This window comes from Bubalus kerabau, chromosome 13 (assembly GCF_029407905.1).
Source record: "Bubalus kerabau isolate K-KA32 ecotype Philippines breed swamp buffalo chromosome 13, PCC_UOA_SB_1v2, whole genome shotgun sequence".
NCBI lineage: Eukaryota > Metazoa > Chordata > Mammalia > Artiodactyla > Bovidae > Bubalus > Bubalus kerabau.
The window spans coordinates 59,285,555-59,305,018 of NC_073636.1; the positions used below are offsets into that span (position 1 = coordinate 59,285,555).

The 19,464-nt window shown below is 44.4% G+C and overlaps 1 protein-coding gene across 6 annotated transcripts in view; it reads right to left on the reverse strand.

Moving 5' to 3' along the window:
* Positions 1-1,469: 1,469 nt before the first annotated feature.
* The window catches only part of RBM38 (RNA binding motif protein 38), an 89,189-nt gene continuing 71,194 nt past the window's right edge, over positions 1,470-19,464 (reverse strand). For 3 of the 6 annotated variants that reach the window (XR_008701609.1, XR_008701610.1, XR_008701608.1), the window contains exon 6: positions 1,470-13,619. Coding sequence is in view for 3 of the 6 variants with exons in the window: in XM_055544626.1 (XP_055400601.1) it covers positions 13,529-13,619 (91 nt within the window). In the remaining 3 variants the exon portion in view is untranslated. The remainder of the gene's footprint in view (positions 13,620-19,464) is intronic. The other 3 variants (XM_055544625.1, XM_055544626.1, XM_055544627.1) reach the window with 3 other exon arrangements.

The following is a 19,464-nucleotide window of genomic DNA, read 5'->3' on the forward strand; positions in this document are numbered from 1 at the left end:
GATGTAATTGACAAATAAAATTGTAAGGTTTTTAAAGTGTACCTTCTGGTGACTTGATAAATAATTTGATGTACGTACACATTGTAAAAGAATTTCTCCCATCTAATTAACTAAATTCAAATTCTTAAAATGCTGATCTGCTGTTAAAATACACCAAGTTCATAAGGCCCATGTAAGGTGAACATATGGAAGCAATTTCCTAGCAGGAAAGGCCGTATATTCATTTTATGACAGTGAATTAATGGAAATCACACAATAAGACTTAAATCCCATGCTCTGCTGTATGCTACAATTGGATCTGTTTGAACTTCTGTAATACTTTCTTATTCTTTGACTGTTGTTAAAAGATGTTTTTTGCAAAACTCAATAAAAATGAATTGACTTAAATTTGCTGTCTTTTGTTATGTGTGAGTGATGGTTCTAAAAAATGTTTTCTTTGCACGATGAGAAGGTGGAGAAACTGGAACCCTTGTGCATTGTTGGTGAGCTTGTAAAATGGTGCAGATGTCAGATGCTATGGAAACAGTATGGTGGGTCCTCAAAAAATTAAAACTAGAATTACCACGTGATTCCGCAGTTTTGGGGATAGACCCAAAAGAATTGATGCAGGGGATTGAAGAGATACTTGTATACCTGTATTTATGGAAGCACTTATTCACCATAGCCAGAAAGTGGAAGTAACACAGGTGTCCATGGATAGATGAATGGATAAGCCAAATGTGCTCTATCCATTCAGTGGAATATCATTCGGCCTTAAAAAGGAAGGAAAATTTGACACCTGCTACAAGGTGGGTGAACCTTGAAGATATTATTCTTAGTGATATAAGCCGGTGATAAAAGGACAAATACTGTTTGATTTCACTCATGTGAGGTTCCTCAGTTCAGTTCAGTTCAGTCTCTCAGTTGTGTCCAACTCTTTGCGACCCCATGAATTGCAGCACGCCAGGCCTCCCTGTCCATCACCAACTCCTGGAGTTCATTCAGACTCACGTCCATCAAGTCCGTGATGCCATCCAGCCATCTCATCCTGTGTCGTCCCCTTTTTCTCCTGCCCCCAATTCCTCCCAGCATCAGAGTCGTTTCCAATGAGTCAACTCTTCGCATCAGGTGGCCAAAGTATTGGAGTTTCAGCTTCAGCATCAGTCCCTCCAATGAACACCCAGGACTGATCTCCTTTAGGATGGACTGGTTGGATCTCCTTGCAGTCCAAAGGGCTCTCAAGAGTCTTCTCCAACACCACAGTTCAAAAGCATCAATTCTTCGGCGCTCAGCTTTCTTCACAGTCCAACTCTCACATCCATACATGACTACTGGAAAAACCATAGCCTTGACTAGACGGAGAGGGGTCAAATTCACAGAGATGGAAAATAAGACGGTGGTTTGCAAGGGCTAGGGTGAGGGGGCAGGGGAGTTATTGTCTAATGGGGACAGTTTCAGTTTGGGAAGACAAGATGGGTTTTAGAGATTGGTTGCAAAGTGAATGTAATGAACTCTACTGAACTCCACACTTAAAATGGTTAAGATGCTAAATTTCATATCATATATTTTACTAAAATATTTTTTCAATTAAAAAAAAAAACATAAGAAACATGTTTGATAATGGTTGCCGGGGGTAAGGATGGGAGGAAGAGATAGTTGGGAGTTTTGGATTGACGTGTACCCACTGCTGTGTTTACAATGGATAACCAACAAGGGCCTACTGTATAGCACAGGAAACTCTGCTCAGAGTTATGTGGCAGCCTGGATAGGAGGGGATACACCTATATGTATGGCTGAGTCCCTTTGCTATCCACCTGAAACCAGCACAGCACTGTTAATCGGCTATGCTCCAATAGAAAATAAAAGAGTTTAAAAAGAAACATGTTTGAAAAATGGAAGTCCAGTTGGTATGTAGACACCATCAAAAACTTCCTGGAAACGGTCTTTTTCGTAGGTTATTTGCAGAGTTTTGAACATATACCACCTGGATGAGCTATTCGGTACAATTAAGTTCAGATGCCTGACTTAGAGTCTGTTACGTGCCCAGATTCCCACCAGCTTTGAAATTTCTCAAAGGAAAAGTCCCCAAAGCCTGTGGCAGGAGCAATGACACAAGTGTCCACAAGAGGGAGATAGTTTCTTCTTTTTCAAACATGGAGCTGGACTCCAGTCCTTGGAGATGGTTAACAAACACAAGTAACAAAAGTCTTGGTGATTCGTTTGATCACTTTCGTACCACACAGAAAGATGAATAAAAAGCTGTGTGTCTTTTAATAGTAACAGGAGGGTTTCTGGCCCATTGCTCAGTGAGACGGGCCTTTCCCAGACCTGGAAGCGAAGATCCCTCGTGGGCTTGGAGTCAGGATGCCTGGAGAGAGACCGCCTTCAACACACTTCTGCTTTAAATAGTTGTGAGATCCAGCAGGATATTGTTGTGGAATACACACCTCTTGCACAATTTAATGTCTCTGTTTGGAGGCAAGGGTGTTCAAACTGCAGCACTGTTTGACAACAGTTTTATTGTATAAATGATGCTTTTTAAACACACCTGAGGCTTGTCTGATGCCTCTGTGGTTTGAGGTCAGTCTCTGGTGGCTCAGTGGTAAAGAACCTGCCTGCCAATGCAGGATACACAGTAGACTTGGGTTCGATCCCTGGGTCAGGAAGATCCCCTGGAGAAGGAAATGGTAGCCCACTCCAGTATTCTTGCCTGGAGAATCCCATGGACAGAGGAGCCCGGTGGGCTACAGTCTGTGAGGTCTCAAAGAGTCAGACACAACTGAGCGACTAAACAACAAACAGCAACAACCGGAAGAATCAGTACCACAAGGGGGTTAACCCTGGTGGAACACAAGCGGTTTATATTGGAAAGTTCAACAGCCTTGTGAAAATGGCAGGAATTTCTTATTTTCTAGGCATTATTTCCAGGACAGTAAGTCCCCTACATACAAACCTGGGAACTTTCAAAGATGTGAACCTGCATTCACATGTCCAATCGTGTAAGTTAGCTCACGTGTCTGGGGGTACTTTGTCGTGTGCCCCATGTACCCTCTACAAGTGACTGGGTTTTGTGTACATTGCTGTACAGTACTGTATAGAGTAGAGTAGTTTAGTACTTTTATTTCAAGTCTAGGATATCCAGTTAGTGTTAGTCTCTCAGTCGTGTCTGACTCTTTGAGACCCCATGGACTGTAGCCCGCCAGCCTTCTGTCCATGGAATTCTCCAGGCAAGAATACTGGAGTGGGTTCATTTCCTCCTCCAGGGGATCTTCCCAACCCAGGTCTCCTGCATTACAGGCAGATTCTTTACCATCTAAGCCACCAGAGAAGCCCAGGATGTCTGGAAGAAAGGGTAAAAGGGGTAGTGATGTAGCTGGTATGACTGTACTTTTCAAGGTACTGTACTGTAAAATTTAAAGTGTTTTTTTAAATGTATTATTTGTGTGGTAAGTATTAGAAACCTATTATAGTACAGTACGATATAGCTGATTGTATTAGTTGGGTATCTAAACCAACTTTGCTGGACTTATGAACATGCTCTCAGAATAGAACTCGTTCGTCAGTAGGGGACTTACTGTATAAATGTTATGCTTTCAGCTGACCTTTATAATCTCACTGAATAGTCCCTGGAAATGTATCCTTTATAGCAATCAGTCCTTTTAACGGGCAGTTAAGGACTTAACAGCATTGAACTTAACCACGTTCAATGAAAAGCCTTAGGACCTTTGGCTTATCAAACCAACTCTTTCTACATTTCCCCATCTTTATTTGCACTTTACTTTTAATGAGGTGTAACAGATAAAACAGATTTTAAGAGGCAGCCTTGTTCCGGGTGTGACTGAAGTAGCTTTTGTATCATTTCCAAGGCATGGCTATGATTATAAGCCTTGTTTCCATAAATCATTGTCTTTTATAGTAAGCGCAATTCAGGATGTCAAAAGACACATGTGCTTGTTTTTCTGAGCAGTTGCAGATTAAGTGCTGTACGGGATGCTCACCGTGCTTGTTGAGACAAAAAATGCAGTAAAGGAAAAAAAAAAACTACTGAACCCCGGTGGCTAGGAGCCAGTCACAGGAGACGAGATAGGAGGGCTGCAAATACCTGTCGTGGTAGAATACTGCCCCGTGTAGCAGCCAAATGGTTGAGCTGGAACGTGATGTCATTTCCTGTTAATGAAGGGTGACAGTTTGTAGACGAGTCCAGAGGTCGCCGATTAAAAGACTCATCCTGATAATTATTATAATTACATCCCAGTGCCTGAACTACCAACATCAGGAAGGTAATAAGAGAAAACAGTGCACTAGACAATGAATTACTTTAAGTCCCTCAGCTTCGGTCACTAATTCGATCGGAAAAGCTGTGTTTAACCTTTTCTGAAGGTAGTCCTTTCACTTAATGACCATCTGAAAACTAAACACGAATCTGTTTGTAGTGAAAAGCCCATCTAGTATTTCAAAGCATGAGAACCGCTTCACCCCCTAAAAATGAGAGTAGCTGGTTGATGGCGTTGGAATCATCTGTGAACACTGCCAAAACAATTCTAAAAGGGATTCTAGGATTTTTCTACGACATAAGAGTATTTTGTCAGTTAAATCATTTGTCTTAAGCAGAAAAAAATAAAAACCTTTCACAACACAGACATGCCTGAGTTTGCTGCTGGTGTAGCAAGATTTAAATACAGCTGCCCCAGGCGTCAAAAATCAATTTTAAATGGAATACAGGAACAGTTAGGCTTTTTCCATCCTGGCCGCGGAGTGTTGTTATCAAGCGTGTTGCCAACTCCCTAAATAAAGAAGCTAATATTTGAAAGTAGGAGTCTTTCAGAGGAGCGGAAGTTGAGTTTTGTTAGCAGACATGCCCAACTTAGCAGTGAAATCTCTGGAATGATTTTCACTGGGAAGAGCCCTGGAGGCCAAAGTGTCACCTGGCGTGATGGTCTCCCTAGAAGTGGCCACAGTTGCTGGCGCTCTTTTTTCAACTTTGTGTGCCTGGATTTTAGGATGTGATCCCGAAGCTGTTCATAATACCGTGAACCCAACTGAACTCCCTCGGAAGTCCCAGCACGAAATGAAAGTCCTGTTTTCAGGGCTTGGGAAGAGCAGACGCGGTCACGAGCGGCAGGGGGAGCCCGGCGCCTCTGCTGGAAAAGGCGGAGGGGTGGAGAGGGGGGTGTCCTCGGGAACAGATGGAGTGGCCGGAGCTGCAGGCAGGCAGTGAGGACGGCTGGATGGTCCCGCCTGGACTGGAGCCTGTGTCTGCAGGTGACACCCCAGTTCTCTGGGAGTGCTTCTGCCCAGCAGGCAGCCTGTCTGTGCAGAGGGCCTGGGTCCCACTTGGAACAGTGTCACCTGTCACTTGGTGGGGGGTGGTGTGTGCTTCTCTCTGCTCTGGTCACCTGGTCCCCCATTGGCCAGCGTGGGTCCCCTCCTCGAGTGCCACCACACAACACACTTGTCACTTGATCCTGTGCTCGGGGCTGGGGTGGAGTCCCTGCTCCTTCAAGGCCCTCAGTGACAGAGTTCAGAAATCTCTCTGGGCGCTGGGACTGTCCAGGGGCTTATGAAAAATCACAGATTCCTGGACGGGACACCCCAGCACACAAAGTGAGCGGCTCTGAGTGACACCCGAGAACTGGCATTTTCCACTGGCAGTGCTGTGGCTGAGCCAGCTCAGCGTCACCTGCCCTCCAGGCTGCACTGCTTCCATGCTTTCACCGATGTTGGAAAAACTGAAGGTGCTTTCAGTGCAAGGACCTGAGGGTTTTGCTCTGCATGGTTCTACCCCCCAAAGGGCACCTCAGCAGCCCTCTGGTGGCCTGGCAACAGCTTTTGCCCGCCCTGGGAACGGAAGGAGACAGAGCTCTGGAAGCGACATGTGACCTGTGTTCTGGAGTCTGCTGGGCCTCCTCCGTGGTTCAGCACTGAGATCCCACACTCAGGTGGCCTGGGACATCTGTTTCGTGATGGCAGAGCATAGGGGAGGGAGACAGCAGTAAGATTCAGGGTCTGCCAACTGCATAGGGCTTTCTACCAGGCTGACGGTAGACGTGTCATGTAGAGAATGGACATTTGGAAATGCATTGGTCTGACTGCATTTGCCCTGTGCCGGGGTAATAACAGACCCATTTCAGAATAAGAAGAGCTGGCTCTTCTTAAAAATTATCCTTACCATGCATTGCAACAGGTAGGATAACGTCAGGATGGATGGATGGATGGCTAGGAACAGATAGATAGTTGCTCACATTCTTTTAAAATTTTGATTTTAAAAAATTTCTTGAAGGGACCTCCTTACTGGTCCAGTGGTTAAGACTCTGCACTTCCACTGCAGGGGACATGGGTTCTATCTCTGGTCAGGGAACTAAGATGCCACACCCTTCATGGTATGGCAAAAATGAATAAATAAGTAAAAATAAACTTAACTAAGCATCTTTAAAAAAAAAATCAAAATTTCATGAAGAATCAGAAATTAGCCATGGAAATATGGAGCCTTCAAACGTTGGCCAAATGGAAATTAGTTTACTAATCACAAATTTTTATCTACATGATATGATAGTAGAATTCTCAGTTCTATTTTCCAACACTACATTTTTTTTACATATTTTTTTATTTTTGAGGTATAACTTACAAATAGTGAAAGTTCTCCTTTTAAGTGCACAATTCTGAGTTTTGACAAGAGAATGGTCGTGTAAACACACCCCAAACCCCACAGTGCTTCTTTGTTTCTGCCCTGCTCCTGGCCCACAGCAAAAACCAGTTTCTTTCTGCCCCGACAACCACCATTTCTAGAACGTCCTATAGATGGAATCACATATTTCTAATCAAATACACTCCATTTTTGAGTCTGGCTTCTTCCATTCAAGGTAATGACTGTGAGAGTTAGCCTTACTGTGTCCTAGGTTATTTGTTAATTTATCTTTATTATGGGGTAATATTCTAGTGTAAAGCTGTTCCAAAATTTGCTTCTCTATCCACCAGGTCAAGGACATTTGAGTTGTTCCCACTTTGGGTAGATTATGAATAAAGCTATTATAAAACATTTGTGTACAGGTTTTGTGCAAATCTATATTCTCATTTCTCCTGAGGTGAGATCTCTGGGTCATAAGACAGATGTTTGTTTGCCTTCTACCAAACCAGTTTTCAAAGTGGACGCACCTGTATTCCCACCAGTAAGCGGTCAAGTCACCCCACATCCTGGCCATCACTTGGTATTATCGGGATTTGTTTGGTTTTGTTTTAAGCTGTCCTAGTAGGTACAGTGATATCTTACTGTGGTTTTGGTTAGTACTTTATTAATAACTTGAGAGTATGAAAACATTTCCATAGACTTATTTGCCATCTACACATCTTCTCTAATGAAATATCTGGTCAAATCTTTTAACCATCTTTTCAATTAGTTTGAGAGTTTATAGATTCTGAACACAGATTCTTTATCAGACATATGCTTTGCAAGTATTTTCTTTCTGTCTTCTCTTTTCATTCTCTTAATAGTGTTTTTCAAAGAGCACGTTTTTCTTTTAATTTGATAGTGTCTACTTAATCCTTTTCTTGGGACAAATCATTCTTTTAGTGTCTTGGCTAAGACATCTTTTCATAATGCAGGGTTACAAAGATTTTTTTTTCCCTAGGTTTAGTTCCGAAGTTTTGTAATTTTATGCTTTGCATGGGAGTCATGGATCTATTTTGAGTCAAATTTTGTTTATGATACAAGGTGTGGATCAAGGTTTCTTTTTTCACACGTGGATGACCAATTGTTCCAGCACCATTTGTTGAAAAAACTATCCTTTGTCCATTGAATTCCTTTTGCAGCTGTGTTGAAAGTAAATTGGCCACACATGTGGGATCTATTTCTGGATTCCACTCTGTTGCACTGATCCAGGCTTTCATCAGTACCACACTGTCTTGATTACTGTAGCTTTATAGTAAGCATCGAAATTAGAGAATGGGAGTCTTCCAAAGCTGTTCCTCTTTCCCCAAATTGTTTTGGTTGTTCTAGATCTGCTGCCTCTCCATGTAAATTTACAAACCAACTTGTTGATTTGTACCAAAGATGTACAAATTCCTACATTTTGTTGGACAAAACTACATTTTGGAAGGGAAGGATTTACAGACTTGTTTGGGAAGAACCTATCATTTTAACAATACTGAGTCTTCTGAATCCCATGAACAGAGGAGCCTGGCAGGCTACAGTGCCCGGGGTTGCAAAGAGTCAGACACGACTGAGCAACTAAGCGAGCACGCACTGATTCATGAACACAGTATATCTCTCCACTTGTTTAGGTTTTTAATTTTGTTTATCATTGTTTTATAGACTTCAGTGTACAGATCTTGCACAGATGTTGGAATTTACACTCAGTTTTTGGTGAGATTTTTCTTTTTTTTTTTTTTTTTTTGGTACTATTGTAAATTGTGCTGTTTTTAGAATTTCAACTTCCTACTGTTCATTGCTAGTACAGAGAAATACTGTTGAGTTTTATATATTGACCTTGTATCCTGCAACCTTACTAAATTCACTTATTATTCATTCTGGCAATTTGTTTGTAGATTCCTTGGTGTTTTCTAAACAGACAAATAGAATGATTCTATTCTGCAAATAGAATGATTTTTCTCCCCCTCTCCAATCTAGGTTTTTATTTTCTTGCCTCGTTGCACTGGTGAGGGCCTCCAGTATGATGTTGACTAGGAGTGGTGAGAGTGGACATCTTTGTCCAGTTCCCAATTTAGGGGGTGAGGATCAAGCCTTTTGCCATTAAGATGTTAGCTGTAGGTGTTCTGTAGATGCCATTTAATGCACTGAGGACATTTCTTCCTAATATCAGTTTGCTGAAAATTAATCATGAATGAGTACTGAATCCTGTCAAATGCTTTTTCTATATCAATTAAGATGATTACATGCGTTGTCTATATCTGTCAATGTTTTAGATTACATTGGCAGATTTTCCAATGTTGAACAGCCTTGCATTCCAGGATAAACTTCACTTGGTCATGATGTATTATACATTTTATATTTTGCTGGATTTGACTTGATGATATTTTTCTGAGGATTCTTTTATTTATATACACTAGCAATACTGGTCTATAGTTTCCTTTTCTTCTAATATGTTTGGTATTAGCATATGCACCCCACTCCAGTACTTTTGCCTGGAAAATCCCATGGATGGAGAAGCCTGGTAGGCTGCAGTCCATGGGGTTGCTAGAGTTGGACACGACTGAGCGACTTCACTTTCACTTTTCACTTTCATGCATTGGAGAAGGAAATGGCAACCCACTCCAGTGTTCTTGCCTGGAGAATCCCAGGGACAGGGAAGCCTGGTGGGCTGCCGTCTATGGGGTTGCACAGAGTCGGACATGACTGAAGCGACTTAGCAGCAGCAGTAGCCTCAAGAAATGAATTAGGAAGTGTTCCCTCTTCTTCAATTTTCTGGAAGAATTTGTGTAGAATTAGTATTATTTCTTCCTTGAATGGTAATATTTACCAGTGAAGACATCTGGTCTGGAGCTTGCTTTGTTAGAAAGTTTTGACTATGCATTCCATGTCTTTAATAGCTATGGTTAACTATTCCTTCTTGAGTGAGTTTTGGTTTTCTAGGTCTTTCAGGCATTAGTCCATTTCACCTAAGCTGTCAAATTTTAGGACATAACATTGTTTATTACCTTCCCTTACTATCTTTTTCATGCCTGTAGAGTCTTTAGCGATGTTTTCTCTTTCATTTCTAATACTGCTAATGTTTATCTTCTCTCTTTTTGTTATTATCTGTCTGGCTAGAGGTTTATCAATTTTGTTGGCCTTTTCAAATAGTCAGATTTCTGTTTCATTAATTTTTCTCTTTCATTTTTTCTGATATTAATTACATTGCTTTCTGAGCTTATCTTTATAATTTCGTTCCTTCAACCTAAAGTTGCCATTCTTTTTCTAGCTTCTTAAGGTAGAAGTTTGGATAATTCATTTGAGATGTTTCTTATTTTCTAACATAAGCACTTGGCGTTGTGAAACTCCCTCTCAGCGCTGCTTTAGTTGCATTTTACAAATCTTGATATATTCTTATTTTTAGTCAGTTCAGAATATTTTCTACTTTCCCTTGAGATTTCCACTTTGACCTAGAAGTGCATTTAATTTTTAAATATCTGGGAATTTTCCAGATACCTTTCTGCTTGTGAACTCTAGATTTATTACCTTATGGTCAGAGAATGAACACTGTATGCTCCCATTCGTCTTAAATTTGTTAGGGTTTGTTTGGTTTCCCAGAATACGGTCTGTCTTGGTGACAGTTCCATGGGCACTTGAGAAAACTGTGTATCCTGTTACTGAGTGGCCTGTTCTAATGCGTCACTTAGGTCACATCACTGACACCGCCATCCAGGTCTTTTCTATCCTCACTGATTGCTTGTTTTTTCAATAACTTAGAGAAGAGTTTGAGGTCAACCAGAATTGTGGATTTGCCTATCCTTTCAGTTTTTGCTTTGTGCATTTTGAAAAGGCATATTGTTGTTCAGTTGCTCAGTCATGTCCGACTCTTGGCGACCCCCATGGACTACAGCACGCCAGGCTTCCCTGAACTTCACCATCTCCTGAAGTTTGCTCAAACTCATGTCCATTAAGTCGATGATGCCATCCAATCATCTCATCCTCTGTCACCCCCTTCTCCTCCTGTCCTCAATCTTTAGAGACCTCGTGTTATTAAATGCTGCACCCATCACTTGCTAAAATCATTTTGCAAAGCTGCAAGTTGTTAAGAAATGGGTGCTCTGACAAAGGCTTTGAACTTTGGGGCCGCTGGGAAGGGCAGAGTCTTCTTCATTGCCTGAGGCAGAGCATTTGAGCTCAACTACCAGCTGGGCCTCTCAGTCCTCCAGGGGTCAGAGATGACTGGACAAAAGGGCTGATGCCAGGGTGGAGCACAGAGTCTGTGCTCAGGATCCTACCCCAGCACCAGGTGACCTTGAACCCCGACTGGCTCTAGTCAATCGATCCTCATAAATGGGCTGTCCGTGCTAGATGCTGGTGAAACCAAAGTGTGAATCTCGCTCCAAGGATGATTACAACCCCTCCTTCCTGGTACTCAGGGTCCCCGAAGAGCAGATGGGGCCCCGCATGTGTTATCAGGCCTCCTTTCAGCACTATGCTGGCAAATGTTCAACCACAATTTGGGGTGGGGTAGCCCCATTTGCAGCACTTGCCAATTTCCACGGTGTGAATACTCCCAACCATGATGGGTTTCAAGCTACCAGCCTGACTCCCTATGTGTGGAGCAGGGAGACACAGAGGCCCACACTGTCCAAAGCATTTACACTGCACAGAGAGAGCAGAGATAAATAACCCCAAGGGCATGGATTGGTAAAGTGTACTGAGGGACTTTCCTCCTGGTCCAGTTGCTAAGACTTCACTTTCCACTACAGAGCTACAGAGGATGTGGGTTCAATCCCCGCTCGGGGAGACAAGATCCCACATGCCACAGGGCCAAAAAAGCAAAACATAAAACAGAATCAATATTGTAACAAATTCAATAAAGACTTTAAAAATGGTCCAGGGCTTTCCCTGGTGGCTCCGTGGTAAAGAAACCGCCTGCCAATGCAGGATGCACAGGTTCCATCCCTGGGCTGGGAAGATCCCACATGCCACACAAAGCAACTAAGCCCATGCACCACAACTATTGAGCCTGTGCTCTAGAGTCTGGGAACCAAGACAGCTGAAGCCCATGCACCCTACAGCCCATGATCCACAACAAGAGAAGCCACTACAATGAGAAGCCTGTGTACTGCAACTAGAGAGTACCCTCTGCTCGCCACAGCTAGAGAAAAGCCCATGCAGCAACGAGGGCCTAGCACAGCCAATAAATAAATACATTGTTTATAATGGTCCACATCAAAAAACAAAATTCTTAAAAAAATAGTAAAATAGATTACCTTTGTTTTTTATATAACCCATTTAATGATAAGTTCATGCAATTCAATTTTAATGTTGCCCATGTTTCACAAACGATATGCAAAATTCCTGTCAATTCAGCCATCATTTTGTGTGGATTCACTGGAGTGCTGACCCAACTGCCACTCAGACAAGCCTCAGACAAGCTCAGCCGACAGAAATGAATTGGTTCATGTGAGAGGTTCTGTAGCAGCTCTTAAGCAGAGGGTCTTGGGTTCTCCAAGCTTAAGACATCTGAGAGGCACATCTAAGAGGCATCAGGAGATGGAGAGTGGATGTCCAGTTGTCCAAAAGAGTGAGGGTCCATCACACAAAACCACAGAAGCCCTTTGCTAACTGTAAAATCCCATATAAACATTCAGGTTGAGATTTTTCAATCTTGGGATATATTTAAACTTTTTGGTGTTCAAGATTCTCAAATTTCAGAAGTAATCCATACTTGTTTTAAACAATAAATACAAAGCTTTGCGTAAGGACAGAGTTACTCACCTCCCAGGCTCTAACCTCAGCCTCTAATCCACCCTCCCCCTGGCTCCCCCATTCCCTTAGTTAGCAGCCTGCCCCGTGCCCTGCCCAGGCTGAGCAGTCCCAGACACACATACACATGGGGGTTTTGTTTTGCAGAAATAGACCCAGACACACCTGTGGCTCTGCAGCTTGCTGTTTCTCACCATGAGATAAATCTCGGGCGTCTCAGCAGTCGGTAGACAGAGCCTGGCATAGGGTTTGCTGTAGCTGGACTGGCAGGGCCTGGGGATGGGGGCCTTTTCATCCATTCCTCCTACCGAGGGCATGGAAGTGCAAAGACCTCTTGTGATTTCTAAATTTGGTCAGAGTGCAGGAGGCAGTGCAGGGTGCCTGTGTGCTAAAAATACCAGCCGGGGTCTGGGGTGGAGGCCACGCATTCAGATCAGACAAGACGGGGAAGCCCAGGGTGGCAGAGCATCGGGGTCCTTGGCAAAGCATCTTCAGGTTTTTCCAAAGAGCCTCGGCCTCTCCACTGACACCCATGCCCACGGCCACATGTCCACGTGACCAAGGTGCATTTGCCTGCTAAGTCTTTTCAGTCGTGTCCAACTCTGTGCGACCCTATGAACTGTAGCCCCCCAGGCTCCTCTGTCCATGGGATTCTCCAGGCAAGAATACTGGAGTAGGTTGCTGTGCCCTCCTCCAGGGGATCTTCCCAACCCAGGGATCGAACCCAGGTCTCTTACGTCTCCTGCATTAACAGGCAGGTTCTTTACCACTAGCACCACCTGGGAGCCCAAATGACCAGGGTACAGATTCTAAAAGCTGCTTCCAACTGAGTCACCATCACCCTGTGGGCCATGTTAACCCGTTGTTGGATACCACCTCAGGATTTGGACCCTATCTGGGTACCACTGCACAGAAACTTATTTTCAACTTACTTTTTAAATATATAATTTTATTTATTTATTTTATTTTGGGCTGTGCTGCGTCTTCATTTTTACACGGGCTTTCTCTAGTTGCAGAGACCAGGGGCTACTCTTCGCTGCAGTGCTCAGGTTTCTCATTGTGGTGGCTTCTCTTGTTGTGGAGCAAGGGCTATAGGGCACACGGGTTTCAGTAGCTGCAGCATGTGGGCTCAGTAGTTGTGGCTCCCTGGCTTTAGAGCACAGCTTCAATAGTTGTGATGCACAGGCTTAGTTGCTCCACCACATGTGGGATCTTCCCAAACCAGTGATCAAATCCGTGTCTCCTGCATTGGAAGGCAGATTCTTTATCACTGAGCCACCAGGGAAGCCCTCAACTCACTTTTAAAAAACCAAATTCATTTATTTCTAAATAGAACTTCACAACACTACAGTAAATAGAAAACCAGTATCGCTTGCCATAAATAATTATGATACATAGATAAGTAGATCATACACATAGTGATTACACAGAATGTTATTATTAACAGTTTTGAGCATTTGCTCTGTGCCAGTCTGTGTTCTAATCTAAAATATGAACTCGATCCTTATAACAGCCCCCATTCTACTGTCGCCCCATCGTGTAGACAAGAAAATGAGGCTCAGGGTAGCTCCACCTTAAAGTAGACAGGTCACTACCAAAACAAAGTCAGGAACTGTCTTGATCACCAAGGTGCCCATGGGTGGGAAACCTCAGCTGTGCTGGACTTTGAATTCACTTCCGGCTTTTGATTTGCTCATTCACTCATCTCTTTAACAAGTGTTTACTGAGCACTTACTGTGGGCCAGGACTGTGGAGTGGAGGGGGCAGTGGGGGGATTCTGTCTCTGCCCTTGACGAGCTCTGTCTGGTAGTAGGGAAGGTGCATGTGGTGGGTGCTTCAGAGCTGCAGTGCTGAGGACAAGAGAAGGCATTCACCAGCCTAGGCTTAGGGGTGGGGGTGGGGAGTGATGCTGGACCACGTTTCTAACCTTTTCAGGAAGAACAGGAGCTGAGTGGAATAAAGGAAGCAGAGAGGGAACGTGGCAATTCAGGTGCATTAAAAAGATGAATTCAAGTAATGTTCATGTACTCACTGGAGACCCCTATTATGAGCAGATTGAAAGAAGAAGTTAACCTCAGTTTCTTCATCTGGAAATGGGAATAATGGTACCAGCGTCACAGAGTAACATCCGTGACGAGGATGGATGTGTCACAGTTTATGAAGCATTCTGGCAGTTCTCACCACAGAATAAATGCTCAAAACGTCACTAATAATAATGATGATAATCATTCTTGTTTCTGGCAAGTGATCATGTTTTCTATGCACCAAAGCAGTACTGTAAAGTTCTTTTTAAGTATTTTTTATTTTTAAAAAATGAATTTAAAAGTGGCATGCTTCACCTAAAACTATGACAAATTTGTAAATCAACCATAATTTTTTAAAAATAAGGAAAGTGGCCCTCTTGCAGTGAGTTTAAGCTACTATTCATATTACCATGTTTGTCTTCATTTGCATATGTCCGGCAATTTTACAAGCACATACGGAAAACTTAACCTGTAACTTCAACCTGTCCTTTTTGTCTTCCCTGGGCTTTATTTTGAAAGAAGTGGAAATCCAAGACTATCCTTTCAAACTAATAGCAATACATTTACTTGATGTGGGATTTAATTCCTTACCAAATGACATGAGCAACCTCATAATGAACAGTATTTCTAAGTAGCACAGCTCACAGCATGGGGCTCCCTAAATCTGACTTAGACAGTGGGACAGCCATCTTTCATGACAAAGTTTCTCATAGAAAAGGCATGGTTTTGCAAGGACACCTATCAGGGTAGCCAGTAGGAGCTGAATTTTTCCTCATGTCTCCCACCTACAAACATGCTCAGCCACTGTCTGTGAGGAAGGTGGTATTTAGGGGAAAATTAAAAATCTGGAAGTCATTATCAGGAGCCCGTCGGCCATGGGCTACTCCTGGTCCAAGGGGTTTACACTCATGATCTCACATCTTCACAGCCATCCCTTGGGAGAAATGCCATCATTATTTACTTTCTACAAAGCAGAAAGCAAGGCACAGTGAAGTTAAGAAACACGACCCAAGCCACACAGCTCATAGACAGAGCCAGGATTCGAATCTGGGCAGTGAGATGCCCGAGGCTCAAGGAAAGAATCCATTTATACTTGCTTTTTCCAGCACCTGGAGCCTGCCAAAATCCCGAGGCTTATGGCCTCTTCCACCTTCAAAGCCAGGAAAGTCTGGCTTATCTTTCTCCCTCTGACACTGACTCTCCTGCCTCCATTTAAAGGATTTTGTGATGGCATTGTCAGGGGGAGGGGGGCTTCCCTGGTGGCTCAGACTGTAAAGAATCTGCCTGACAATGCAGGAGGCCCAGGTTCGATCCACAGGTCTGGAAGATCCCCTGGAGAAGGGAACAGCAACCCACTCCAGAATTCTTGCCTGGAGAATCCCATGGACAGAGGAGCCTGATGGGCTGCAGTTCATAGGGTCACACAGAGTCAGACACGACTGAAGCCACTTAGCACGCACACACACTTGCACATGCATAGTGATGACATTGGTCCACCTGGATAGTCCAGGACAATCTCCCTGTTTTAAAGTCAGCTGATTGGCAACATCACTTCCCTCTGCAACTTTAACTTCCCTGCCACGCAAGGGAGTGTCACCAATTATAAGGATTAGAATGGGGACATCTTTGGTCACATCCTGCATTTCTCCACCTGGATGCACCCTTTGGAAAGGACAGCCTGGACTGTCAGGTCTCCATCAGAAGGGGTTAGGGTGAGAGGGAGGAAGAGAGGGAGAAATAGACAAAGAGAAGAGACAGGAGAAGAGACAGAGCACGAGGGAAAGCCACAGCATCTCTCCCCACCACCGAGGGGACTCTGGCTCCTCTGCTGCCCCTGACAGGGTCCCTAACTCGGCCCCTTGGAAGGACCCAGGGGCCCCAGTCTCTGCTTCCAAAGCAGGTGGCCGGAATGATGCCTCCCGAAGCCTGGGGAGGCTGAAGGCTCCTTTGCATATGCAAAGAGCCTCCATGTCCAGAGCAGAGGCCAGGCGAGGATCTGGCAGATGTTGGGAGGCTGGTTCAGGGACCTTCAGCCCCCACACCCGCTCCAGAGCTCACTGTCCCTCAGCTGTCATCACTCTCAGCCTGGTCCTGAGGAGGCTCTTGACCTTGTAGCCAGGCCTGCCCCGAACAGTCACACTATGTCGCTCCCAAGAACCTCACGGAAGGAGAGAAGGAGGAAAGAAGGCAAGAGTAGGGGAAAGAAGGAATGCAAAGAGGAGGAAGGTTGTGGATGCAGGACCCCACTACAATGTCAGGACAGCAAGGGGACATCATAACTGTTGTCTGAGCAGTGAGTGGGAGGGATGCCGGGCTAAGGGGTCCACCTGAGTGGGGTGGGGCTCCCTGTGTTCAACCCTCTGTGTTCAACCCTCCACGAGAGCATCTCCCTGGTCCATGCAACCACCTGTAAGGTAGCTCTCCATGCCCATTTCACAGATGGGGAAACTGAGGGTTACCCTGGGAGAAAGAAGACAGAGAACCCACGACTCAGATATCAATGCTGAGAACCCCTTGGAAAGAAGCCACCACTCATGTGTGCATCTCAGGACAGTGACAGCAGCTGATCAACTGTGTTGACAGGACTAACTATCCGTCCTGGTGTTTTGAGGCCACTTGGCAGCAGCAGGTTGAACTCCGTTAGCACCACAGGAAAGGGAATACGCCACATCAGAGGCAGCTGGGGTGGGGGAGGAGGAGTTACAGCAGCCCCTCTTCATAAAAATGTTCTTAAATTTGCTTTTACTATTTTTTTAACAGAAAAAGAGAGACTTTGAGAGAGTGAGTTAATTTGAAGGGAGAGTTGTTTAAACAGAAGAGAGAACTTTTCTGCTGGGATGCAATGGGATTTCCAAAAGGACCTCACACCTGAGCTGTGAACTTCTATGCAGCCAGAGCCCTCACGTGTAAAATGGGTGGGATGCGGGGTGGGAGGGAGGGAGGTCCACAAGGGATGGGATATATGTATGCTTATGACTGGTCCACTTCGTTGTCCAGCAGAAAGTAGCACAATATTATAAACGAACTATATCTGTGTGCTCAGTCACTTCAGTTGTGTCTGACTCTTTGTGACCCCATGGATTATAGCCCACCAGGCTCCACTGTCTGAGGGATTCTCCAGACAAGAATAATGGAGTGGGTTGCCATGCCCTCCTCCAGGGGATTTTTCCTATCCAGTGATTGAATATTTGTCTCTTAAGTCTCCTGCATTGGCAGGAGAGTTCTTAACTACTAGCGCCACCTGGGAAGTCCCATAAAGGAACTATACGCCACTGAAAATAATTTTAAAAATGTTGAACTAGATGAAATAAATAAATGAGAGGTTTGCCTGAAATCACCCCTGCCCTCAAGTCCAACAGGACCAAGTCAACCCAGGGCCACAATTCAAATCCCCCTTGGGGTGGGCAGGTGAAAAATGGGCAGGTAAGGAGAGTCAGGAACTGCAATTTCACGTGAATATTCCTCTTTCATCAGTTCAGTTCAGTCGCTCAGTTGTGTCCGACTCTTTGCAACCCCATGAATCACAGCACTCTAGGCCTCCCTGTCCATCACCAACTCCTGGACTCCATCCAAACCATGTCCATTGAGTTGGTGATGCCATCCAACCATCTTATCCTCTGTCGTCCCCTTCTCCTCCTGCCCTCAATCTTTCCCAGCATCAGGGTCTTTTCAAATGAGTCAGCTCTTCGCATCAGGTGGCCAAAGTATTGGAGTTTCAGCTTCAAAATCAGTCCTTCCAATGAACACCCAGGACTGATCTCCTTTAGAATGGACTGGTTGGATCTCCTTGCAGTCCAACGGACTCTCAATAGTCTTCTCCAACACCACAGTTCAAAAGCATCAATTCTTCGGCACTCAGCTTACTTTATAGTCCAACTCTCACATCCATACATGACTACTGGAAAAACCATAGCCTTGACTAGACGGACCTTTGTTGACAAAATAATTTTTTTTTTAATTTTTTTTTGCTTTTTAATATGCTGTCTGGGTTGGTCATAACTTTCCTTCCAAGGAGCAAGCATCTTTTAATTTCATGGCTGTAATCACCATCTGCAGTGATTTTGGAGCCCCCCAAAATAAAGTCAGCTACTGTTTCCACTGTTTCCCCATCTATTTCCCATGAAGTGATGGGACCGGATGCCATGATCTTAGTTTTCTGAATCTTGAGCTTTAAACCAACTTTTTCACTCTCCTCTCACTTTCATCAAGATGCTCTTTAGTTTCTCTTCACTTTCTGCCGTAAGGGTGGTGTCATCTGTATATCTGAGGTTATTGATATTTCTCCCAGCAGTCTTGATTCTGGCTTGTGCTTCCTCCAGCCCAGCATTTCTCATGATGTACTCTGCATAGAAGTTAAACAAGCAGGGTGACAATATACAGCCTTGACATACTCCTTTTCCTATTTGGAACCAGTCTGTTGTTCCATGTCCAGTTCTAACTGTTGCTTCCTAACCTGCATGTAGTTTTCTCAAGAGGCAGGTCAGGTGGTCTGGTATTCCCATCTCTTTCAGAATTTCCCCAGTTTATTGTGATCCACACAGTCAAAGGCTTTGGCATAAGGGTGCTAATTTGCAATTTTCAGAAACATTCCCATTTGCTGGAAAAGACCATCTGCGGCTGGATTTCCCTTTTCATCACCCTTCTCAGCTGCTCTGGGTTCCCTCTTGGTTCTCCTCAGAACTCTGTCCCTCTGAGGCTTTCTGGGGCCCAAAATAGCTAGAAGCAGGCATTTTTATGGGACTCTGATAGCACAGGTCAGAGGAGCTTGGGGGCCAGGCCGGTGCTGGGCTTGGAGTCTTTTATCAGCCTTTATCACCCAGCTCTGAGCTGTTGGACTCAGAGTGCCTGGAGGCATTGGAGAAGCCCAGGAATGTTCCCACTGGCGACGTCTGGGGAGAGTCAGGCAGCCTGGGGTAGTTATAAATAGGACATCCGTGCAGGTGGAGCCCAGCCGGCAGGCTGCGGGAAGCTGGTTCCTGCTCCTTGAACCCTTCCATCTCTTCCTCTGCCAGAGCCTCAGGCGCCCATTTCCCTAACATTTGCATGACGGTTGCCTGGGTCTCC